The sequence below is a fragment of the Lepidochelys olivacea genome, assembly GCF_965140295.1.
Source record: "Lepidochelys olivacea isolate rLepOli2 genome assembly, chromosome: 7".
Taxonomy (NCBI): domain Eukaryota; kingdom Metazoa; phylum Chordata; order Testudines; family Cheloniidae; genus Lepidochelys; species Lepidochelys olivacea.
In genome coordinates, this window is record NC_140417.1 from 36,883,810 (window position 1) to 36,909,819 (window position 26,010).

The window sequence follows — 26,010 nt, forward strand, 5'->3', positions numbered from 1 at the left end:
GTTGCAGGGGTATCAGTCAAGGAAGAATCAGGCACAATGTTGTTAAATGACATGAAAATCTGAGCTAGGTACCATGCAGATAACATCAGGACAGAGTTGTTATTTTAAAGGTTTATTCCTATTATGTGCATTTCAGGCTTTGCTATTCATAATAGGGGTGCACATCTAGAGAGGAAGCATTGAAGCACAGGACTGGAAGTCACACAATATTTATTGGCAGTTCTTTAGATTTACTCCTGGACTTTGGGCAAGTCCTAGCATGTTGTCTGGGCAGCGTGGGGGAGCTTGTGCTGCCAGTGTGTGTTCTGTTGCTACACAGAAGACTTCGCTCTCCTTTGCTGCCTGTTGTGCTTTTTTTCATTAGTGTTGAATCCATTAAAAATATAAATAATATATACAAATAAGGATATTCACTCTGGTCCAACTCCATTTGGACAGTCTGCAGTCCCTTCCCTTCATTTTACATACAGGGAAATACCTGAGGCAAAAACCAACCAACCAAACAAAAACCTTTTACAAAACTTCTCATTAAAAGCTGGAAGTGGTAAGAATGGAATATTATCTATTCATATATTTGTCTGTATCCCTCTGTTCATCAACGACAGAGCCTATCACCATAGTATCTGAGTGCTTGTGTAGACTGATGCACTTGGGTTTGTTTTTTAGCAGTAAAAAGCGAATAGGAGTAGTTTTCCTCAGAGTACTCCATAGACTTTGCAAAACTCTCCACAGGTGCCAGTATGCATCTGTGCAGTTTCCATGTTGAAAGGACAGGTTATGTGTTGTATGCCTCCATTAAAGGAAAAGATCCAGCTGTGAGTACACAAGAGACCCACAAAGGTGCTTCTGCAGCATGTTCAGGCTTCTCATCCTGAACTTCAAGACCCATGACTATATTCCACTTTCCTTCTGTTCCCCGCCCAAGCTCACACCCTGGCTGCTGCTTTTACAGACATCTACCCAGCCTCCACTTGCACTTGAAAAAACATCTCTCTGACTGAACATCAGGCAGTTCAGGGGCTTTGCTGATTCCATAATCCAGGTTAAAGCAGGGTGAATTACTTCTTTGGTATTCAGCCCAGGTTAATGCATTGTTGTTTATAATACATAGAAGAAGATTAACAGTGTAAGCAAAGAAATAAGGTGATTGTTGTATCATTTTTCAGTGATAAGATCTGTCATATGTGGGAGAAAAATTACTATATAAATGTTGTGTGATGAATAGCAAAAAAAATTGCTCTATATGTGATGTAGGAGAAGACTTTCTGAAGATGTCATGCAAGAGAGAAATTCCAGAAAGATTAAATAAAGTATTTTGCTAAGAATTAGTTGTATGCATTACAAGAACATCTGAAAGATCTTGCTGGCAGTGGGAGGGGAGTCACTGTGAAATCAATACTAGGAATCATAGAATCAGGTCATCAATAATTTTATCTCTGACCTTCTGGTAGAAAGAAAAGGTAAACCTAACAAGGACATCTTTTCTGAAGTGAAATCTGGCTAAATTTGTGATATTACTTTTAAACAAGTTATCCTTGTTTTTTTTAATTACTTGCAGTTCACAATTTAAACAATAGATGGTGGAATACCCAAGCTGGTGATCTAATCAGATGATATTCAAGGATACTAAATGTGCTTTTAGAAGTTAGGTATGGATAACTTCCCTTTCCCTCCCTCTCAAGGAAAATCTTGAGTGCTATTCCTCTGATGCCCAGTGTTTGCTACAATCTCCCTGCCCCAGTCACTTGGGATCCAAGCAGGCAGGTCTTGGATAAATATAAATTTAAGGGCATGTTTTATTATGAATAAAGAGATTCCTTCTTTGACTACTGAAGAGTACAACAAAAGTCATAACACTACCAAGGTAGAATATTTTACATGGTATTCAGCCCCAGAGCAGTTATCTGCTCATGGTGTATGAGAACAGGTTGATTTGTTATAATACCTTTTAAAAAATACAGGCTTAGGTGTCAAAGAAGATTTTATAGTGTATCTTCACCAGGGAAGGGAGCTCAACCACCAGTGAGTGAGATTCTTCCACACCTTGCCCACATTCCACTCTTATACCAGGGTAAAACCTGGGGTAAATGTATTGATTTCAGCAGACTTCAGCTTACAACACTATTACCGAGAGCAGAATTTGGCCCAGTATGTTCAAAAGAAACAAATGTTCTGATGATAATTGAAAAGACGTTTGTCACGAACACACTGTTGTGCAAGACCAGTTGTCCTTCAGGTAGAAACTTCCCCAACAATCTGCCATGGTCTATGAGATGTCCACTCCATCCTCTACTATGTATGTGCATGGTGGTTGTGCAAATTAATGTTTTGTTACATTTATTGTGGGGGTAGATGGAGCTCAAATCTACATTTCAAGTTTGGGAAGCATTTTCCTACCAAACCTTTTCTATATTCTCTATCCATTAGACTTCCAGCCTATGAAATAGCCAACTCAGATCATACGGGTTTTCAAATACCCAGGCAGCTATCATGCTCATTCAATCGGAAAGCCATTTTCAGCCTCTTTAATTTTCACTTGGACTTTTCCCCAAGTTTGCTTAGGATAGCACTATTTGTAACCTCAGGATTACACCCACATGATACATGTCAACAGCAAGTGGTACCAGATTACACATAATTGGCCATTTTCTGTCCACCATTGCCACAATGCAATCCCATTGACTAAATAAAAGGCTCTTGCAAAGAAGTTAATTTAGTCTTCTAGATGGTAGGCAAATGAGCTTTGGGCAGTTCTAATGAGATAAATTCAACTCTAGAGGATAGGGAAGCATCTTTACTGTGTTAACATTAAAGGATATAAATGGATAAAATTATCAGGGCTCTTCAACTTATTTTTAAAGTAACAATTGCAGAGGCCCTTTAAATCCACAATGTCTGTCTTCAATATTAATGAGGGTAGATAGTGCTGATACAGCGAGTTCATCTGATAAGATTATAGTGAGTACATAATCTATTGCTATTTAAGGATCATCCAATTACAACAAATTCTCCCTCATCCATTTTATTAGTGCTCATTCATTTTAACTTGCCAAGATGCAACAGTTTGTATTCAGACTTCAAACGGATTAGAGAAAAGACAAACCTCTGCAAGAAGGAGAAAACGTATTTGCCTTCTTGTAACAATTTCATTTACTTTGCTGGCTACTTCATGTTTTATTCTACAAGTTGTTCACAACCAGCTCCTCGGAGAGTTGAAGATTCTTTATAGTGGAAGGTAACTTTCTGCATTTGAAAGGCCTCTTGGGTGCTCAGCATTAACTATACAATGTTGTTAATTAGCATAATGGATTTCCATTTTATTTTTATCTCAGGTTTCCACAGGACATGATTTAATGAATGAGTTAGGGAAAGGACAAGAAGTCAACCAAATGTTAAATGTTTTCTTCCCAACAATAGATAGATTGTCAAGGGACTCTCTTGGATCTCTACGGCTGATACAAACAAAATGGGATTATTTGTATTATTGTCCACAGCCTAAAAACAGTGTTTTAAAAGTACATTTGCATGTAATCTAATTCTCTCACCTCCCTCCAAATACTTGTGAACAAAATGGAGCTGTTGCAAGGAACAGCCTCTTTTGGATTAGCAGAGGTGTCATTAAAGGGAAGATTTATTACAAGCAAACTTTTCCATCCGGTACATTGCAGTGGGAGCAATAATGCTCACTGGTCAAAGGCCATTGATTTATTTTGTGCATGATGATGCTTCCTTATTGTATGCCCTTTTAATAGAAGCCAATATTGGGTAATAATTTCAACAGTTTGATTGCTTAGTAACATCTTAACATCTTGCCATTATTTCTATATTCTGGTTGGTGCACAGCTATGGCCAAGTATTACCTAAGTTAAACTTCACGAGTTATGCCTGGCCTCACAGTTTAACTAAAGGGCAACCAGCAAGTAAAAGTTTTAAATATCTTTTGTTTGTCACATAATTAATAAAGAGGCAGAAATTTTGCATGCTGCTTGTGAGCATAAAGACAAGGCCTTTCATGTCTTAGCATGTACATATCAATCCATCTTCATGTGTAAGATATTTTTACTACTCAGCATCCTGCTAGGGATGTCTTACTGATCTGACAGGCAAGTCTGGCATAAACCTGTTTAAACAGAGAGCTATGTTCTGCTAACATACAGAGGGAGATCAGGACAGTTTCTGAGTGTTCGGAGTGGAGTGGAGTGGAGTGGAGAGTAGGCAGACCTATAGCCTGGCCCTCCACCTACTGATTGGCAAATCTTGTTGGTTTGCTGTGCACAGGTAAGGGGAGTAAAATCCTGCCCTCTTAAGGAGGTGAAGAAATTTGCACTCAAGAGCTTCAGACAGGCATTCTGCTGGCCAGTTTTCCCCCTTAAAGGCACAGTCTAGCTCCAAATTAGAAAGAAAGAAAAAGAAAAATGTGAAGATACTCTCTTCTGGTGGCATTGTTTTGCCAAATGTGTACACTAGTGGCTGAGCAAATGTTTTTGAATAACGCCACTGGTGCCCAACCAGTTTTTTCCCCCCATACATAGATTGGAATTTTGGATTTTCACCCTTTCACAGTTTTCTTTAAAGCTACAGCTTTAGAGCCTTAGAGTTACGAACACCTCGGGAAAGAAGGTTGTTCATAACTCTGAAATGTTCATAACCCTGAACAAAATGATGTTCTTTCAAAAGTTTACAGCTCAATATTGACTTAATACGACTTTGAAACTTTGCTATGCAGAAGAAAGCTGCTGCTTTTAGTCATCTTAATTTAAATGAAACAAACACTGAAACAGTTTCCTTCCCTTGTCAAATCTTTTAAAAACTTTTCCTTTATTTTTTTAGTAGTTTACATTTAATACAGTACTGTAGTTTATTTGCTTTTCTTTTTTCCTTTGTCTGTGTTGCTGCCTGATTACACTTTTTCCAGTTCCAAAGGAGGTGTGTAGTTGTCTGGTCAGTTTGTTAATCTGGTGTTCATAACTCTGAGGTTCTACTGTACCTGCTTACATATGCATCACTCTGTTCTGTGCCATCATTCCCAGAATGACAGATAGCTGAGAGCAGTATGGAGATTCCTGTGGGTCCACATAACAGAACAGGTATGGGAGTCTCCTTGCACGCTAATTAATTATTTACCCTCTAGTTGTGGGTATCCCAGTTTTAAAATTCCCAATGTATTGTATATAAAATCAGAATAATTTCATTTTGTTCTTCCTGCTAATTTCCTTGCTCTTTCATGGGTTTAATAATCTCTAAAAAGATGATTATCTCCTCTCACAAAATGCTGAGCGTCCTAGAGTCCTGTTCTCTGAGCACTCCCAATGCACCCAATTACTTAGCGAAAACAATGAGAGCTATTTAAGCATGCTGCACTGCTTGGGGGGTAAATCCACTGTGCTTCAGTTGCTGGCTGGACCGGCTCTAGGCACCAGCAAAGCAAGCGCGTGCTTGCGGCTGCATTCGGCCACCCGCTTTTTTTTTTGTTTTTTTGGGGGGGGCTTGGGCAGTTGCACACTCGGAACTTGGGGCAGCAAATTTTTTGCTTGGGGCAGCAAAAAACCTAGTGCCAACCCTGGTTGCTGGAGATATCCAAGCAAAAATATTCCTTTCCCTTCCTTTTTAAACTTACTCGGTGGTGGTATGGGAAGTTTCTGTCCTGAGGGGTTTGGTTTATCTTTTATTTCCGCTAATCATTTTATTTGTGTTTGAAAACAAAATATCTTTGAAAACTTCAACTGGATACAGCGGTCACCATGGCAAAAATCAGTATTTGCTACTGTAATCCACACTAGAAGAGAAGGGGTACTGAAGATGTTACAGCTGGTTCTCAGACAGAGTATAGGGAACAACTCTGATGCTGCTGTGTAATCACCATTGGCAAACATTAATTTTTTCCTGGGCACTATTGGTTGCATTATGTGTAGGATCTTAAGTCGCAAACCAGCAATTGTTCTGCGTGGGTGGACCGTTGAACCCACACGGAGCAGCTTGAGGGCTCAGGACCTTATTGTGGTAAGCATGTGTGGTTGCCAAAAGCCAAGCAGTCTTTCTCTACAGATGTATGCACTTGAGTTAGTCAGTCTTTTATCTAACTGACTAACACAGTAACTCTTAATATTGATGTATTTGGCAAGCACAACATGAAGGTAGATAAGTTTTCTTCCTGCATTAATCACTCTTATTATATTGATTAAGTATATTAGTATGGTAATGTGGAATCTACTCAAATGTTTTAGTCTAATAAACTGTTACTAAATATAACTTCCTTATCATAATTCCCTCCATCTATGATTGACTTAGTTTTAATGGGACTAAAAAGTGATTTCTGATGTGTTTAAATTAATATTCTATCTTTGGGTGGAGGTTTTATTTATGTATAGGCTTTCAGTGGTGCTCAGCATTGTAGTAACATGATTGAATTGACAGTAGCTGCAGCAAAAAAAGAATTCCAGTGCAATCTAGGCTTTAATCACATGAATTTCTCTATTCAGAATGTATACTGGACTATATACTATAGTGGAGTGTGCCATATTTACTTACAGATGGTGCATAGGATGCATATAGCACTTCGTTATAACGTGTATTTATATTTACTGAGCCAGATCACAAAATGCTAGCATAAAGAAATAGCATCTTACTGGATGTAAATATCCACATTCAGAGTATTTTTTCATAAATCAATCAATAATGAATTTTACAAGCTGTCAGATGGAGCCCGGTTTGAATATCTTTTTTGTGATCAAGAATAATCTTTTATGTAACACACAAAAAATCCCATTCTGAAAAATTTAGACAATTGTAGAGTCACGTTGCTAAAAGCATTCATGTGCTTTCTCACAAGCATGGATTGTTCATGTAAAACACACAATGTGCATGTACGCACACATATTTCATTGTCAAAAATGTGGACCATACTAAATTTAGAAAGTTTAAAAGAAGTATAAAACAGATGACAACTGGGGCACAGGACTTCTCTGGGGGGATTGAGAGGCACTTAAGAGCAGTTGATGGCATGAAGTACATCCAAGGAGCTTTAACTTCAGTTTGTCATAAATCCCAAGGAAATGCCTTGTGAAGAGGTCATTATTACTGCCATCAGATGAAAATGAAAAAACTATAAGTGTATTGATTTTTTATGGGTGATTCAGTTGGTATATACAAGGCATTTCAAGAGAATTAATACCCTGTACGTTAGCCAGTCAGATCATATGAATCATCTCAACATCCCACTCCTCTTTTATTCTAATGTAGAGATATTTTACTTAGTGAAAGTACTGCTTACTATTTAACAGACTACAGTGTGCATAATTCCACATCATCCTCTTTCAGTGGCTGTATTGTAGCTGTTCAGCAGTTATACCTAGTAATTCCAGAAAAAGTCATGAATAATAATTATATACAGTTTTTAGTACCCATTACATTCTTGCGGTTTGCTGGAAACATTACCTTAATGGCAAAAATATGTCTGATATATGTTGCCCTGCCTTTCTGTTACACCATCAGTACACATATTGGTTGCCACATCAAGAGTGGTTGCTATTAAATGTTTGAAGTTGAGATAAATATCTCACTTGGTAATAGGAAAGAAGTACTTGTGGCACCTTAGGGTGCCACAAGTACTCCTTTTCTTTTTGTGGATACAAACTAACACGGCTGCTACTCTGAAACCTGTCACTTGGTAATATTATTGTCATGACCTGATCCAGTCCCACTCTTTGAACGGACACCAGTTTGTTGTGACATGATCCAACCACTGAGTCCCATGTGCTTCTAAGCCCCCTGCTGGGTAGTGACTGGTCCCTGTTTCTAACTCTGGTCTCTCAGGCACACTCCCCCGTGCCTTCTTGGACACTAGAACCCTATAGTCCACTTGCCTAGACTCCAGAACCAGCAACTCAGCTCTCCGGAGCCCCTCCAGTTGCTTAAACACTTTCTCCCTGGAATCCACCTGGCTGTGGGAGCAGTGGTTTCTTAGTTACACCCTTCAGGAACAACATGGTATTGAAGAAAGGAAACACAAGCTTAGCAAAGAAATTTCTTATACACACACACTTTACTCTTTAAAAACAAAAGAGTTACGAATCTATGGAAAACAACAAATTCCTGACGGCAATCCCCCTCTATGTCCTCACCACCCCTATGATTTAATCAAAGTCCCTCCTCCTTCCGCTCTTTCCATGTGGGTCTTTGGTTTCTGGTGATGAAATGACTTTGTTATTGTTTTTATTACCATAGCATCCAGACGTTCCAGTCATATTTGGCTTAGAGAGCATACCTTTTTTAAAGCAATCTCTGATACCTGTGCTTCTGCTGGATAATTTCCAGTCGTCAGACCTTCTCCCTTTTGCTTCCTTCCCCTGTGGGTTTCTGGGCAGAGAGTCAAAATCAATGGCCCTGTTAGTAGCAAACCCTTTATTCCACTGGGGTAGAACCATTCAAAATTGATTGCTCTGTCACAGCTTCCCACACACAGTTTCTCCACTAGGTGTCAACTTTCAGCTACAATAATGAATGCTCAAAGTCACTCTGAAAGTTACGTTGAAATATAACTTGGCATTCACAAAACCAAAATGGAATTCATAAACCGACACAGACCTATTCCTCAGTCTGTCACAACTGTATCCTAGGAAAAATTAAATATCCTGCCTTATGCTGTATAGGTGGTATTACAGTGAGAGAGAGGTTTATTTTCTAATGGCAAACCATGAACTCTGGCTAGGATGGAACTTCAAAAGTGTGTTTGAGCTGAAATTTCCACTATGAGCTGCACTTGAAAAGGTGAGTCATGGAGAGGAGACAAACCTAAATCAGAAACAGTGTGAAAAGTGTAAATTATCTTGAACTTAGAGGAGCATTACAGGAACATAATACACTGAGTAGACGCTGTGCTCCAAGTTAGTGCTTCAGAGCCTGTGGCTGCAAACCCCTCTTGACAGAACAAATCCTCAGCCATGGGAGTGCATCCATCAATTGGATGAATACCATAAATTAGAACTGCTAGCATAAGTGAGGTCTTCCAGGACTGGTAATTTATTTTGGAGGAACAAAATGTGATAGAGTATTACACAGTAGGGAACTTAGAATCAGGACTTCTGGGTTTTATTTCTGGCCTTGATACTGTCTCACTGTTTGACCTTAAGCAGGTCCCTTATCCGCTCCGTGCCTTGCTTTTCCTATCTGTAAAGCTGCTTTATCTATCTCACAGTGGTGTTGGCAACCTTCTTTCAGTACCACCTTGCCACTTCATATGGCTACTTATTACATACTTACAAGCTTGCAGATGGGGGGAAATGAAATCCAAGCCCAAGCAGTAGAGTTGTCTGAATCACATCTACGCATCTACAAACATGCTTACTTTTTTCCTAGGGTAAGACCACTCCTTTTTCCAAAATTAGGACGCCATTTCCACAAATGTCTTCCAGAGATAGAGAGAGTTTTCTTCCAAACCCCATTACTGCTGCTCTCAAAAGGCCAGCAGGGCTCACTGTTGAGGCCAGAGGCTGATCATCACCTCTCTTTTCTCTCCCCAAGGGTTAAATATCCTGTGTTATACGAGGCACTGTAGTTCAGTAGTGTCATGGGGTGTTGTCAAGTTTCCTTCCACACTCTGAACTCTAGGGTACAGATGTGGGGACCTGCATGAAAACCTCCTAAGCTTATTTTTACCAGCTTAGGTTAAACTTTCCCAAGGTACAAACTATTTTCCTTTTTCCCTTGGACTTTATTGCTGCCACCACCAAGCGTCTAACAGATATATAACCGGGAAAGAGCCCGCTTGGAAACGTCTTTCCCCCCCAAATCCTCCCCAAACCATACACCCCCTTTCCTGGGGAAGGCTTGATAAAAATCCTCACCAATTTATATAGGTGAACACAGACCCAAACCCTTGGATCTTAAGAACAATGAAAAAGCAATCAGGTTCTTAAAAGAAGAATTTTAATTGAAGTAAAAGTAAAAGAATCACCTCTGTAAAATCAGGATGGTAAATACTTTACAGGGTAATCAGATTCAAAACATAGAGAATCCCTCTAGGCAATACCTTAAGTTACAAAAAGACACAAAAACTGGAATATACATTCCGTTCAGCACAACTTATTTTATCAGCCATTTAAACAAAACAGAATCTAACGCATATCTAACTAGATTGCTTATTAGCTCTTTACAGGAGTTCTGATCTGCATTCCTGCTCTGGTCCTGGCAAAAACAACACAGACAGAGAGAACCCTTTGTTTTCCCCTCCCACCAGCTTTGGAAGTATCTTGTCTCCTCATTGGTTATTTTGTTCAGGTGCCAGTGAGGTTATCTTTAGCTTCTTAACCCTTTACAGGTGAAAGGGTTTTTTCTTCTGGCTAGGAGGGATTTAAAGGTGGTTAGCCCTTCCCTTTATATTTATGACAGGTTTATAGGCCCTACACTGGCCAGGCAGTCAAGCAGTTAATGCAGGAACTACCAGCCAACGTTGATTGGCAGCCTCACAGCAGCTGGGAGAATAACAGAGTTCGGAAGCGGAAGAGTAAGGTGGCTACCAGAGGAGCAAGTAGGCCAAAGAAAGAAGGTCCTGCCAGCAAGCTGGTGAGAAGCTGCCCAGGAGTGACAGCAACCCAGAGAAGGGATGATCAGAGCCCTAATCTGCAGAAGCCAAGGGTGGTAGGAAGGAAGTCACGGTACAGCAGGAGAATTGCTGAGGATTGATTCTGCCTGCCTGGGTTAAGGGCCTTGAGTTGGAGCCTAGTGAAGTGAGTGTACCTGGGTTACTCTACTTACCCCTCTACAGAGACTTAAGAGCCAAAAGAAGTTCCAGGCCTGTTGAGGACAAGGCCCCGCATACCCCTGCCGACCCCCTTGCCTCGAGTAGGACTATGGAGATTCAGACAAGAAAAGGCGGACTGACCACCCTGACGAACCAAACAGACTCTGCTCAATGCTCTATCTGGCCAAAGGGGTGCTTATGCACTGCGGGATCAGAAGTTCTGGATTTTATTACTGGTTCTGCCACTAACCTGCAGAGTGATCTTAGGCTTCAGTTTCCTCATCTTTCAAATGGGGTTAATGCTACATCTCTTCTTTTTTAAAGTGCTTTTGAGATATATGAATGAAAAGTACTTTAAGACTCTGATCTACCACCCACTGAAGTCAGTGGAAAGATTCCCATTGACTGCAATAGGCTTTGGATCAATTCCTAGAAGAACATAGTCTCTAAGATGCCACAAGTATTCCTTTTCTTTTTGCGAATACAGACTAACACGGCTGCTACTCTGAAATAGTTTTGTTGTTGTTGTTGTTCTATGGGGATTCACTGTTATGTCTACTTCATGGCAATAAATGTGGTGCTGCCAGTAGGCATTTCCCAGTTGTACTGTACTTGTTAAAAAGCATCACAAGTTCATTTAAAAACAGAAGCAAAGTTGGAGCTACCTGCCATTTAACTCTGATTTTTATTTTATTTTATTTATTTTTATGTTCAGATTTTTAAAAATAGGCAAGGCAGAAAGCTAAAGGAAATGAAGGAACTTATTCAAGACATCTGATTAGAAATTCCTTTTAGGGAGACAAAATGTACAGTATGTGCTCTTTGTATCAATGCTTAAAGAGTGGCCTGCTATATTGGAGAATCTACATGGGACTCCAGCCTATGTGAAAAATCATCACCATACATCACATTCTCTTGCAGTTGAAGAACCAAGGAAACATTTATCACCCCAAAAGATAGTCTCTAGGAGACCATATTCCATATGTAATACATTCACGTTGCTAGAAGCCCAGAGTTATATAAGGAATATTTCATTTCCCTTAGCAGTAAAAATAGTGGAGAGAGGGTATAGAAGGCAGGGAATTCTTCTTTCTTATTCTCTTCCCCTTTTTGAGAATATCTGACCCATATGCAAGTGCGTACAATGACTCTGCCATACTTTGTTTTTTTCCTTCTAGACTAGCAAAACTTATTTATGACACAAAATGTGTTGGAAATGAACTAAGATAGTCTCAAAAGCTGCTCTGTGGAAGGAATAATGTGCCTTTTAACTGTCTTATGTATTTTTTTTTCTAGGATACAACTAACTCGTATTTTAACTGGTATGGAAAGAACTCCTCTGGTATGGTTATATTGTCTTTTGGGTAATCCCCTTGGTCTATCCAAGCAAAACCAAGATAAATACCCATTTCAAACTTTTAGATCTATGTGAATAACACTGTATTGAATGTGATTAAGTTTGGAATTACTCTTAACCAGGGTAATAATTAGTGTAGATTTAGATGACATGTATAAATTGCTGTGCGCTTGTAATTACAAATTGCATTTGTTGCACTCTGTGGGTTTATAAATCATGATATTTTAGCTATTAACACATTAGATTAGTGATTTATGCAAATTGTTAGATAAACTAAAATTTCAGTGTTGTGCTTTACATGAGTTTATACTTCTACAGCAGGAACAAAATAGGGTCCATTTTAAGATTAGTCTGTTCTGCCTTCCTGGCTGCCAATGACATTCTCTGTCAAGTTAGTATCAGACATGCTAACAGTAACAAAAATGGAGCATTGTTATATGTTAATTGGTCACACACATGTGAAAAATGTAGAGTGATAGAGCACTGAACATTGTTAGCAAGTGCCACATTAGACCAATCAGTGTGTTTTGCATCAAGTTTGTTTACTCCCTTTAGTACTAGACTGATCTGGTGACAGTGGGAAACTGAGGCAGCGAGGTTAAAGGCTTGATTCTGCTCTTAAGGCATGATCATGCAAGTGATTTTCTTGCTGCTACTTTCTTTGATGCTTGAGGATAGCTGTATCCTGATGTCTTTGAGCTAACATAAGAGCTGATGAGATTACAATAGATACAACAGTGTTGTTTAAGGCAGCTGTGAGGCTATTCGCTTTTACAGGGAAAACACAGAGGCTTGAACTTAGAAGGTAAGTAAAGGGGAAAGTGATTTTTTTTTTTAATTCAGAGGAGGTCAGCAATGCTCGTGCACCTGCCAGCAGAATCTGATGTCGTAAAATGTCTATCGATGCAACGCCTACCCTCTTGCTATGGACTGTGTTTGAAATGAACCCAGACATTTTTAAGTGAGCTGAGCCATGGAGCACAAGTAACGCCAATGAGGAAAGTATAGCAGGGAGTTTGGAATATATTGTGGTGTTACTTAAGGGGTATTCCCCCCACTTCTCTCTATTTGTATTTTCCTCTTTATGTAAGACCATTTAGTAAACATATACCCTATTTAAAACTTATAATGCATCAGAACCTTAACGAAAATGAACCTAAAAATTAAGTTTGACTTCTATTAGTTGCGTAATTTATTTACTTTTTAGGGACAGTTTCTGGCTAGAGATCTGTACAGGTTTATGCATATGAAAAGGAATAAATATAGTTGTGTTAACAGTGTGTATATAACTAGGCTCCTAAAAAGCACTGTGCCCTAAATCAGTCAAGTTTCCACTTCTGTGGAAAATCACAACCTCAGGGGTTGCTTGACTGAGAGCTGCTACCAGCAATCTGGGACCTGGTTTGGCCAAAAGTGGGTGTGGTATGGCCCAAAAAAACCAGCATTGTTTTTCGTCTGTCGTTTTTCGCCAGTTCGTCTGTCTCTCATACCACACAGATATTCCTCTGTATGGCACAGGCAGAATTTGGTTTTTAATGTTTAATTTCTCCTTATGGAAATATGTGAGCGGAATTCTATCTTGAATACTTAGGGGATTTTTATGTTTAATCCCTACATTGTATTTCAGGGGTAGGAATTACAATTTTAAAACCCAAAGTGAATTTACAGGTACTTTTAGCAGAATGATCAAAACACCAGAACTGACATTTTCGGGTTCTTTAGACTCGGGGAGGGAAGGAGCTGAGGGGCTGATTCAGATAGTTTTTGGAACAGAAAGACACCGCTATGTCCATTTCTGGTTCTTTGTATAAGTAAATGGGTTTCTGACCAGGCATGTTCATATTTGTAGAAGGAGGATCCAGCTTGAGGCTTAAGGCCTCAACTCAGAAAAGCGCCCTTCTTCAGTAAGCACTTAACATACATGCTTAAATCCCATTGAAGCTAGTTAAGCACATGCTTAAGTGCTTAAATGAATCCGGGCCTCACTGTATTGTGCACGTGCTAAATAGTTACCCAGGTAAAACAAAGCTGATGTGTAATGCGGTACTATATTCAGAAAATGAACCAGATGTGGTGGATTTTGCAAATTGATGGGATCAAAATTCTGACTTACGGCTAGTTGGAAAATGGAATTTCCATCCCATGGGAAATTCTAGTACCTAATAATTTGGTTTAATTCCTAATCAGATCAGAACGATCAGATCAAAAGTCAAATGTTCTACATCATAATATAATAAAATATTAAATATTACATCATATTACATTTATTATAATTCAGTACAATTTTAACTTCTTATAAAATAAAAACTTATCAAAATGAAAGCGTCACTATCTAAATGAAATGAGAAAGTTAAAATGATTCATTTTGTCTTTTTCCAATCAAAAATGTCATTGAAATCAACATGTTCCTGCAAAAAGTTTTGGTTTTGGTGAAACTGTATTTTCCAATGGAAAACAGTTTTGTCAAATACTTGTCAACCAATTCTACTCATGTTACCTAACCCTTTCTTGGCCATTCATTTTTCCCCACCAAAATACAATGCAAAATTATGTACCAGCTGCCAATATCTAAAGTGAGTGTAGTTAAAGTTTCCTTTGATCTTTTACCAGGAGGAGAGATATTATCGACTCTACTGGTATTCCCCCTTATTAGTATAAAGAATGCTGTACCTGTTCAAACCAGTCATGCCTTATCTACTGTAAAAATGTTAAAGGCACTCACTATATGGGAGAAAACAAGATATACATGTAAATTAAGGGAACAGTTGTGCCTTGATGTTTTTTGTTTTTTTACACCTGCTTTATTTGAGCAATGATTTTAGTGTATTAGTTAACAAAGCCCAAACTAAGTTCTATAAAGCTACGATTGGCCAGTGTTTTCCTTTGATTTATTTTCATGCATTCATTCTCAAAGGGCATAATTCAGATTGCTTTGTTGCTGTATAAAGGTTGCATAAAGGTTGTGCAAATGATTTGTGAATAAGACCTTTTTTAGTAAAACATAAAATGTAAGATGTTTCCTACATTTGTAAAATTAGCTTCCAGTTCTCTGGCAACTTAATGTGTACAAAGAGAGAGCATGGTTAATAGTTTGTCATCTGATGCAGAAAAGATGCTTATTTAGACAAAATGAAAGTAATTTGGAGAGGAAAACAATTTTACACTCCCTTGGAACACTTTCCCTGGTAGCTCAAAACACTTATAATTTGCATTACTTTCTTGTACAGAACCTTAACTGTATGCACATTACAGTTATTTCCGTGCACTATAACTTCATTGTACTTGCAGGCTACACCATTTGCCTGTTAGTTTCAGCATGGAGTTTAAGGTGCTGTCTTTTTTTTTTTTTTAACCTATAAAGCCACAAATGGTTTGGGACTTGCCTACCTCAGTGACTGCCTCTCTCCCCATGCTATACTGCTACAGCTGTGATCACCAAAAAGCTCGTGCTCTGGTTTAAATGGGAGCAGGCAGCTGGTAGGGTGATCTCTAATAGGGGTCATAGACTCTGGAACTGACTTCCCCTTTTGGATCTTCAGAGCTCAGATTGTTGATGTTCCAAATACACTGTCAGGTTCATCTTTTTCTTGGGAATCTGGGGAGCCAGGCTTGAAAAACATAGCTGGAGTATGATACAGAGTTGTTATAGTGAAGGGTAAAAAATATACTGGTGCGAGAAGAAATTATGTAATTCAGTTTTAATGTTCTAATTTTTGTAGCTGTGTGCACACACAGAGCAAATAAGAGGGGCTCTTAAAATAAATTAAAGAGGGAGAATTCTGCAAAACTCTGGGAGATGTGATTGCGTCTATTTATGAGTCACAGCATAATGGCCTGAATTCAGATTTGCTATTTTTAAATATTAGTTTTATTATTGCAGTTTCCAGATACCTGTTAAGGATCTCGTACTTCAGATGCATCTGGTGCAGTTAGGTGAAAAAACTGGTCTGGATAAACTTAGGTTTACATACTATATGTTCTAGAAAGATTGTAGTATGTTCTCTAATGCTTCATTTTGTTCAGCTTCTGATGGTGCAATAAGGTCTGATCTTAAACTTATGAGGCCATCTCCTAAGAGCTCTGATAGCACTGAGAACTTACATGGTCCATATTTAAACAGTAACCATTAGGTATAGAGTCAAGCATGTCAAAATCCTCAGCATACAGGCATGGTTTTTAAAGTTCTTAAAGAAAAAAGTGGCATAATTATTTTCAAGATAGAGGGTAATGACCTCATTCATAGGAAAATGGCTGTGTTGTGGAATGAGTGGTGGAATGTTGAGAAGTGCAGGGGACTGGGAGTCAGGAATCCTGGATGCTAGTCCCAAATCAGCCAATGACTCCCTGCGTCACCTTGGACTAATCTGTAAACTTCTCCATGCCTCAGTTTATCCATCTGTAAAATGGGGATAAGGTTTCTCACCTCTATCATCAGCATTAGCTATACCACCAAAAATTCCATGGGTTTGGATGGAGGGCTGCCTGGGGATATGATGCTACAGAATCTGCACTCCTTCCAGGCCAGGAGTCAGGAGAGCTGAAAGGAGAATATGGCTCTAAAACACTATTTTCATTATTCATTCACGCATCAGCAGCCCTTAATATGCCCATTCCTTTTTTGTATATTTACTGTGTGCTGGTTTCTTCACTGGTCTAAAAGTGCATTTTCTTCCCTCTCTTCATTACGCTCTACAATAGTAAAGAATAGTTCAGGTGTTTTTGCAAACAACAAGTCATCACATAGTAGTGAAATACATAAGCTGTATAGAACACAATCAACATTTGAATTAATGTTCCCACAAATATATGTTGCACTAATATCCAGAGTACTAAGAAGGAAACTAGACTTTGTTATTTTGAATGACAGGATCCAGAGTGCTGACAAAATGGCTCATAATTCCATGGTCACGTGCTTTGAATTAATATGTGGAAAATAAATGGAATTTTTGTGTCACCAGAATTTTGCAATGTAGCTCACTGCTTTGAGTTATGTTGTATGAAAGCAGCTGTATTTTTTCTCCAGTTCTTATTCTGGTGTATTTAAAAATATTTTTAGCCTTGCTATTTCTGGATACTGTGCACATGGACCATTTCATGGAAGCTTAAATGTAGTTGGTTAGAAGCTCCAAAAAAGAAATGTAAACACACCCTTCTTCTTTGTCACAGGGAATCTGTTCTCTGATATACTGCCTTTGTTTGCATTCACTGCTTTAAAAGAAAGATTCAAAATACTTTAAAAGATAATTGATAGAGTTTAGTAGTTAACAAGGTGGGTAAGGAAAAATAAAGCTTGTCAAGCTGTCACTGTGTGAATGAGGCAGATATCAACAAATTATGAGCAAAATTATAAATATCTCATCAAAACCCATCTTGCAAAATCCTTTAAATTGAATATTTTAAAATCTGCTTTAAAATTAACCCCAAACCAGGAATTCTTGCTCTAAATGAGTGAGTCTTTTAATCTATAAGGGCCTTTCTTGCATTCCTTGTGCACACTACTTAAACTCCCACTGCAGTTATGCGGCTTAATTCTGACCTCACTGATTCCGCTGTAAACAGAGACTAACTCTGTTGAAGTCAACGGGAGTAACGCTGATGTAAAAAGAGTGTGAAAGCAGAATAAGGCCCAGGAGGAGTTTGGCATTTTGCTAGAATCCCTTGTTTTGCAGTAGTCCCCATGCGTGCATCTCTTTTGGGAACTAATCACTACTAAAAACCAATCTGAACCTGACCCAACGGAATGTATGTGGAGTATCTGATTTGTAATTAATGGAGATTTGAGCGTATCTTAATGCTCCAGTTTTAATTAAGTTTGGAAACAATTATGAGCGGCACTCCACGCTTGCAGAAGGAGAGAGGTGCTAACAGACACCTGCCTGCTCCCAGGCGGCGGGGATGTGTGGATTTGAGGGGGACTGAGAGACGCTGCCTTTAAAGCCGCGCCAAGTGGGTTGAAAGCCAACAGCAACGTCTGTTGTCACCGAAGCCGAGCGCGAGCCTGGGGAAGGAGCCGCCACCCAGAGTCGCCAAGCTGCGGAATAGCAGTGAAGCCGGCTGCCTCTCCTAGCCTGAATGCAACGATTAATGGAGCCTCTGCTCTCCCCCCGCCCCCCGACACGAGGAAGGGGATGGGGAGGAGGAAGAGGCAGGAGTAGCCTCCTCCTCCTCCCCCCCCCCCCGTCACATTCCTGCAATGCCCAGAGCTCGCTTGACTCCAGCCCCTGCTCTTTTCCTGGGGCGGGGGCCGCCTCCTTCCCCTTCTCTCTGGCAGCCAATCTCCGCTTAATCAGATCAGCGCACCCCTCCCCGTGCAGGCATTCGTATTCCCTGCCTCGCGTTGCTAGCGGAACAGGGCGGGAGCCGGGAAGGGGGGACCGGCTCGTGCCTTCTCGGCCCCGCCGCTAGCAGACTCACCCGGAGCGAGGACTGGGGGGCGCCCACGTGTCACTGTGCTGGCCTGGACAAGGGGAGCTGAGGCGAGCCCGCGGGAGGCTATGCTGGCCGCCTGGACACCCCCTCTCGCTACTTCTCTCCAGCCATGTGGTGCTTGCACTGTAACTCGGAGAGGACTCAGTCCCTGCTGGAGCTGGAGCTTGACAGCTGGTAAGCTATTGCCGAGTTGCGTTGGAGGCGCTGGGAAGCGGCGTGGCTTGTAAAGCAGGCTCCCTGCGTGCAGATTGCTTCTCGCTTCGCCCGTGTGCCGGGGCCAGGCAGCGCTCTCGGGAGCTGAGAGCATCTCTCTTGTCTCGCCGCAAATACAGGTTGTGTATGCGTGTGGGCTCAGCTCACCGAAATGTGTGGCTGCAAATACACCAAGGATCCTGTGGCACAAAGGGGTTTTTGTCTTTGGAACTTCTAGCTTTCGCTGACTCCTTTTTTTCGTGAGGCTTTAGTTGTGGGGGGAAAACAACAACAACCCACTTTCACCTGGAATTTCCATCAGTGTGGCACACGCTGCTGGTGTGTAAGGAAACGATTTTACCACCACACACAGGTTACCCTTCCCCAAAAAAGCCCGAAATTTTCAAAAGCACTTTCTAAAGCCCACCGTGTATAATGATGTACCTCTTCGCTGAACCATATGTGCATTTACGGATTTTCTTTGCATAGGGCTAAAGACATGGCACTGTGTAATATAATCTGGCTAATTATAGCCAACTGTAGCTTTGTAGTAGAGGACCCTGTGTTTTTCTGGAGCTTTCATAGCACCCATACTAAGGCTTTCATAGCACCCATACTAAGGTTTAGGGGGGAAATGCAATTGCCATGACATCTGCCTTTTATAGACATAGGCCCAAATTAATAGCATAGACATTTGAATATGGGATCAAAAGTTGTTACCTTTAAAACTTATTGCGACTTATTAGTGACAGATGATACTGCTGTTTTTATCCTTCCTCTTTTATAAAGAGGGCTGCTAGTAGGATGTGATTTGCCCCAGGTATGTGCAGTATTTTACACACACATTTTTAATTCAGTTTATGATGTATTCCATGAAAGCATGTGACTAATATCAAGTTAACCATAAGCTCTACTTCAAAGCCATTTTATGTACTTTTCTTCCTAGTTGTCGGAAATCCTCCAGGGAAACCATAGTTAATGTTGTTATCAATGTATTTAGCATAAATGTGCTGAAGTTAATGATGTTTCCTAGGATCAATTGTGATCCACAATCTTTGCTCCCAGCAAAATAACAATGATCGGTTTTTATTCAAAGGCTTTAATATTATTATGTGTGTGATAAGCAACTAATTTAGGAAAAACAGAATAGTGACAGTATTGGTTATTTTGATATGCACATAGGAGTCTCCATATTGCTTCATATTTAACTTATTTAAATCTTTAATTACCTAAATGAGAAGAATGCTGAAACCTGTGGTGTTAACCATTGGATATATTAGTCAATTGTGGAAACTGGTAGTTAGGCAATCTTTTAACTGTGAATAAGAATGCACATTTTAAAGAGTCAAGAAAAACAATTGCTTTCTCATATGTAAAAGCCCCTATTCAAAATAATCTCTTGTCCATTTAAAAAATGTAATCCAACAAGCAATATGATATTTTGAAGTGATTTGTTGAATTTTTTTAAAGCTTAATTAGGCAAATGTATCCAACAGCTTAAACTGGTAAACTTTTAAAAAAAAGTAGTATAAACAAGTCTCAAAAAATGACTAGATACAATGTGGCTTTATATGGATACAGAAAGAGGTATGTTTTCAATAGAAGAGAGAAAATGGACTCACGAGGAAAAAAAATACCATTTACTATAGCTTCTAAACAGAAATATAATGAGACTGAAGCCTAATATACTTATTGAAAAAGTAATTGAAGTTGTATAGGAAAGCTTCTTTGGAAATTTTGGTGCTTTGGGAAAAAAATGATACGCTTCATGGATGGAAATGTGGCACTTTGCCACAGTTGTGCACACTGAATAATATTTGATTAAATGACATTCCAACTGGGCAGCAGATTACAAAATATAATGCATAACTTGTTTCATTAATAGCAGAATGACTGTCCTTGCAGAGCTACATTTTGCCACTAGGTCATCATTGCAGTCCTATACTTCCATCTCCATGTGTTCATGCTCTTCCTTTCAGGAAAGCCTGATTGCTCTATCTGATATGTGTTGTATGAGGAATTACAGAGCACTCTGTTTACTATAGTCCTGTTTAATTGTGTCTGTGCTTATAGGGTAATACTCTTTTTATAAACACAACATTTATTACATCTAACTACTTCCCCTAGATAATTTCAATATTGTTGATTAAAATTATATATTTGTCATTTTACTCTTTTATACCAGGGCTGTCTTCTAGCTGTGGTCTCCCTTTCTAATCCCTGGAGTTGCTGATGTTTATAATCCTGTTATATAGTAACTAGAAGTTTTCATTCTCTTTGTTAAATAGGTGGCTTAGTTAATTCTAGCATTTTATGTGTGGAATGGGCTTCCAACCATTTAAATCATCTTTGTAATAGTATTTAAAATGTTAAATCATTTTAACTTTCACCAGAGAGATCCAAAGTTTCAATTTCAATAAAGTAGATAATGCAAACGAATGAAATATTGATTCTAGACACTGTGCAAGGTGACTTTTTATTGGGGGGCGGCTGTATCAGAATTCTGATTTGAGAAGGAATTCCACATCCCAGCCCTGCCCGATATTGATAACACAAAGAGCCAGGCAATTTTATTAAATCTGCGCTGCTCAGGTGGGAAAATCCAAAAGCCCAAGTACCCTCTCTCATCTGAGAAGTGCAGCTGTCCAGCCTAACTATGCCTCTTGATTTTTTTCCCTATAATAAATCTATACTGAAACATTTTCTAACAGCTGGCTAGTGAGTTTACTGGATACTCACTGTTAGGCCTCTCCATCATTGAGTCAGTCCTCCTTTGCTGGAAAAAAAAAATCATGTTCAGTTTTCACTGGCAGTGTGTTTTTCTGCAGTATGAGCTGCACGTGCCTGGGCCACAAGGTAGCTCTGGTCTAATTGAGGGATTTCTCTGAGCCTTATGTCAGATTCACATTGTGCAGAATGAAAACTTTATTTATGTATTTATTTGTTCTGTGCCCAGAATGGATAGAAATTGAAGAGAGACTTCTGAATGTGAAGTAAGGTACTATTATCTTAGACAGCCTGAAACAACAACTTTAAATAAAAAAAAAAAAAAAAAAGCCAGCTGCCCCTATTCATCTTGCTGGTGTCAGCTCTGAAGTTTAAAGATGACATTTTGAAGAGTAGATTTTCTTATTGCAAAGGCTGTACAGTTGTGTGACTAACTTAAACACAGTTACTGCACATGACCAAACCACAAAATTTAGAAATAGCTGTAATTCCAAAAGTGGATCTGCATCATGTAGCCACTCCTGACTGCTGGAACAGTAAGTATCAACAATTTAGACCAACATCTTCAGAGGTGACCTCAGATTTAGATTGCTGCAGATTCGGGGTCTCCAAGTTGGCGGTATCTTGGGCTTTACAAAAGTGCTAAGCACCTGCAGTTCCCATTGGCTCCTGTTAAAACTGGGGGTGTTCGGCACCTCTGAAACTCCAGGCTCAAGCTGTCTCAGGTTGAGTATCTAGAAACAGAGGCATAACAAACCCAGAGGTCATGAAAAAATTAGCCTGATTCTCTACATTAGTGTCATATTCTATCTTTGTGCAAAGCTCCAGCTGACATTTGCTGTGTGGCTCTAACTTTGTACCCCAGCGCAGGGGCTGTAATTAAAAATGTAATTCAGCCCTCATCACAGGGCTGGTTTTTGGGAAACCGTGAAAAAATGATGGTCATAACACTGAACTGCCAAGCATCCAGCAGGGCCAGACAGAGTCCCTGTAGTTTCTCCTTTTGGACACTGCAGGCTCAGGCTCCCTCCAGCTTCACTGTCCCATTCCTCCTACACCTCCCAAGTTTCCTCAACTGCCCTTGTCTCTCAACAGCCTCTCCCGTCAGCTTTTGAGGTGTGCAAAAATATAGGCTCCAGCCTCTCCCACACCCCCGACTCTCACTCATTCCTGGCCCACTGCATGCAGACAAGGGGGCACAGCCTGAGGAAAATATAATTACTTGTTCTCACTGAGAATATTACACATGGATCTGCGCAAAGCTTGGCGTCTGTGTTGCAAGAATTCACCCCATTTATGAGAACTTCACCCAGCATTGTAAATTTGTTGTACGTAAAGACAGATGTTGGGGTGATATCTTCAAAATCCCTTAATTTTTTTCAGCTCCGTAATTTTAATAGCACAACACGCTGTATTTGAGTTTTCTTTTTACACTGGAATGGATTATGGGCCAAGGGCCAAATTCTGTTCTCAGTTTCACCCATGAATTTCCATTATCTAATGAGATTGCATAGGTGTGAGGGGAATCTGGCCCAGAATTTGAATGTTAATTTTCAGCATCATGGATGTTGTCACCTTATGTCAAAAGTTATTTAAATATAGATTGTGCTTAATTTATATGGCTTGGGTTTGCAAAAATAACTACTGATCACAAGCTTCTAATGACACTTATTAGCAGAAATATTTTAATCACGTACCCATATAACTTCTTATGTCATGCCAGATTATATCATGGTTTTGTGAGGTAGACATTTGTAATTAGGATCTGGATGGAGACTACAGGTTTATTTCACTCTGACATAATGGTTTGATTCAAGTTGCCAGAGAATAAGGACTGGTGCTTTGATCTTCTATACCACAAAGCCCTAAAATATCTTCATTTTAATGTTAAAGGTGACCTGCAAATGACAAGAATAGTTTTTGCCCTTTTTTGATTCCTTATGATGGACAAAGAAGGCCTGAAAGTGTGTGTAATTTTTTAAGGTTATTTTTTTTTCTGATCCAGTATATCAAATTTTCTGGGGTTTTTTTTGTTTTTTTTTTTTGTTCTGGAGAAGGGGAGAATGAGAGCTTTCACAGCCCTCAATTCACAAAAAGTGGGGTGTTGTATATCTTAGGCTTTGTCTACACTTGCCAATTGAATGACACAACTTTTGTCATTCACAGGTGCTTTAAAAAGCCCTCCCCCACTCCCTCCCCCCCTCCCCCCAAGACAAAAGTTTTGCCAGGACAGCTGGCAATGTAAACTGCTCATTGTTGGCAGGAGTGCTCTCCTGTTGACAATGTGAACCCCACTCATAGGGGGTGGAAGTATTTTGTTGGCAAAAGTGCCGACAAACAGCATTTACGCTGCCTGGCTTTTAGCGACACTTTTAGCCATGTCCCTAAAAGCTGTGTAGTGTAGACAAAGCCTAACAAACTTTTTTTTTTTTTTTTTTTGTTAATACCTATTTAACTCAAATGTCTTCCAAACAGCTGGAAGTACAAAGGGCCTGATTCTCTGATGTCCTGCACAGTGTGTAGTCATTTGGACAGTGCAAAGTGGATATGAAATGCTACTGTTCTGATATGTATAACTTGACACTCACCTTGCATGGATATAAATGACTACATGGTGCAGAACAATAAAATAAAAATCAGGCCTTTTAACCATTTTGACAAATATTGTCTGGTTCTCTTTCTGTCCATCGAGTCTTCCAAACTAAACAGGGTAGACATGTCCTACGTTTCTAATGTGCTTTTAAAACAAACAAACAAAAAAAATGCAAAACCCCTCCACATCCTGCCAACAAAAGGGCACAAAACTAATATTTTTTTTCTCTTGTATGGAACTCTTTAGAGTAGTGAAGAGCTCCCTCCAGATCTGAGCAGCTCACAACTATGGGAAAGTTCAGTTTTGGATTCAGATCTGAATTTCGCACCTGGTCCCTAGCCCTATAAGAGGTCAAACCACATCTGAACACCTCTGAAGCTTGGGGAAGTTGTAATTGTGGCTCAGGCTCATCTGTGTGTAAATGCATTCTTGACTTGGGTTAGGGTATACTTAGCCTGCAGCCATAACGACTGGTTCTGTGATCCTTTCAGTTCCCACAAACTGAGCAGGGTAAGGCCAGGTCAGTACTTGCATGGGAGAACTCCAAGGAAAAAAGCTGCAGGAAGCAGTGTGGGTGATTCAGTTAGTAGCTCTTCCTCCTTTGAGTTAATGTTGCACCAGTACCCTGGTGTTGTGTTCGAGGTTCTGTATTGCCGTGGCAGGAGATGCTATCATTCAAATGACACGTACAACAGAACTCCCTGATCATCTGTGTGTTAGAGCTCCAATAGTATTTTCTGTATGAGTGGGGCTGTTAAACTTAGGCTTCCTGGTCATATTTCAGCTCAGTAATTACTTTTCTTGTGACCTAAATTCCTTCTGCACTTTTAATTGGATATAGAATTTACATTCACTTTCCCTTCTTACGCTCTTATGTAGTTTGCCATTAAACAACTGTTGCGTTCCATTCCAGAAGTGGCTGGACTGATCCCTATGCAGATATGCCTTTGCTATCAATATCTCGCAAGCGTTTCATGAGTTTTAGTTAATGTTTGTAAATGCTCAGGGCTCTGCTAAGAAAAGGTGGCGCAGAAATACAAAGTATTGTTGATTATATACTCTTGTTACATTGAGCTGCTGTGTCTCAAACAATTTTCTGTGCACCTTGGTAAGAAGACATTGATATTGTAAAACACCGGACAACCGGTGTGCACTTTTTTTTTATTTAAAGATACTGAGAGAGGAGGATGTTTCTTCAATATGCAGGGAAATGGTTGTAGTTGTTATGGGCTCACTGCAGCCTCAAGTTTTTTTTATTTTTTAGTAGCGGACCATGGTGAGAGAGAGTTGAGTAGGACAAGGGCATAATTAAGAAGAAATAATGCAGTTTATTCCCACCCTACCATGTTGGTGCATGTAATACAGGGTTAGTTTAGACTGACTATTTTCAAAAGTGGCCTCTGATTAGTGGTGTTCAGTTTGTCTCAAGTTTGGTTAAAAATACTGAGCACCCATCTTGGTCTTTATTTCTTGCAGCCCTAGAAAAGTATTCCCTGGGGCGGAGAGATTAGACTGTACTCAGCCATAGCTAATGGCCTATAAAGCCTATGTGTTCTGACTATTTTATTGGGGGAGGTTTGTTTCCTTGTCTGGAACCAACTAGTATTCACTGGGCTAGATTCTCTAATCTGCTAAATTTATTTTGCATTGCCTAAGCAGCACAAAGTGAACTTAAAAAGGCCAGAGATTCCCCCTGGAGAATTTCCATTGTGTAGAGGGACTCCACACTGGTATGAAAGTGGCAAGGTGGCATAGCATCCTCTTCTGCCTGCTGTCCCTACCTATCCCCAGCATAAGGTGAAGGAGGGGTTGGGGGGCAGGGACAGGCTTGGTAGGAGCAAGTGGGGTGGAGCTGAGCTCTGTACGCCCAGTTCTCAACCAGTGAAAGCTCCGTTAGTGGACGTTAGAATAGGCCCCTTGCTACTAGAACATCCCTCAGGGCTGAGTGGCTGGGATCATGGAGCTGTGAACCCA

At 39.8% G+C, this 26,010-nt stretch overlaps 1 protein-coding gene across 12 annotated transcripts in view; it reads left to right on the top strand.

Moving 5' to 3' along the window:
- The window catches only part of IQSEC1 (IQ motif and Sec7 domain ArfGEF 1), a 716,009-nt gene that overhangs the window by 573,705 nt on the left and 116,294 nt on the right, over positions 1-26,010 (top strand). The window contains exon 1 of one of the 12 annotated variants that reach the window (XM_084635155.1): positions 18,320-18,698. The exons of 9 other annotated variants lie outside the window; for them this stretch is intronic. In XM_084635155.1, the coding sequence (XP_084491281.1) occupies positions 18,634-18,698 (65 nt within the window). In that variant the 5' untranslated portion in view covers positions 18,320-18,633. Of the gene's footprint in view, positions 1-18,319; positions 18,699-26,010 lie in introns of those variants that run through there. 2 more of the 12 variants (XM_084635162.1, XM_084635163.1) reach the window with 2 other exon arrangements.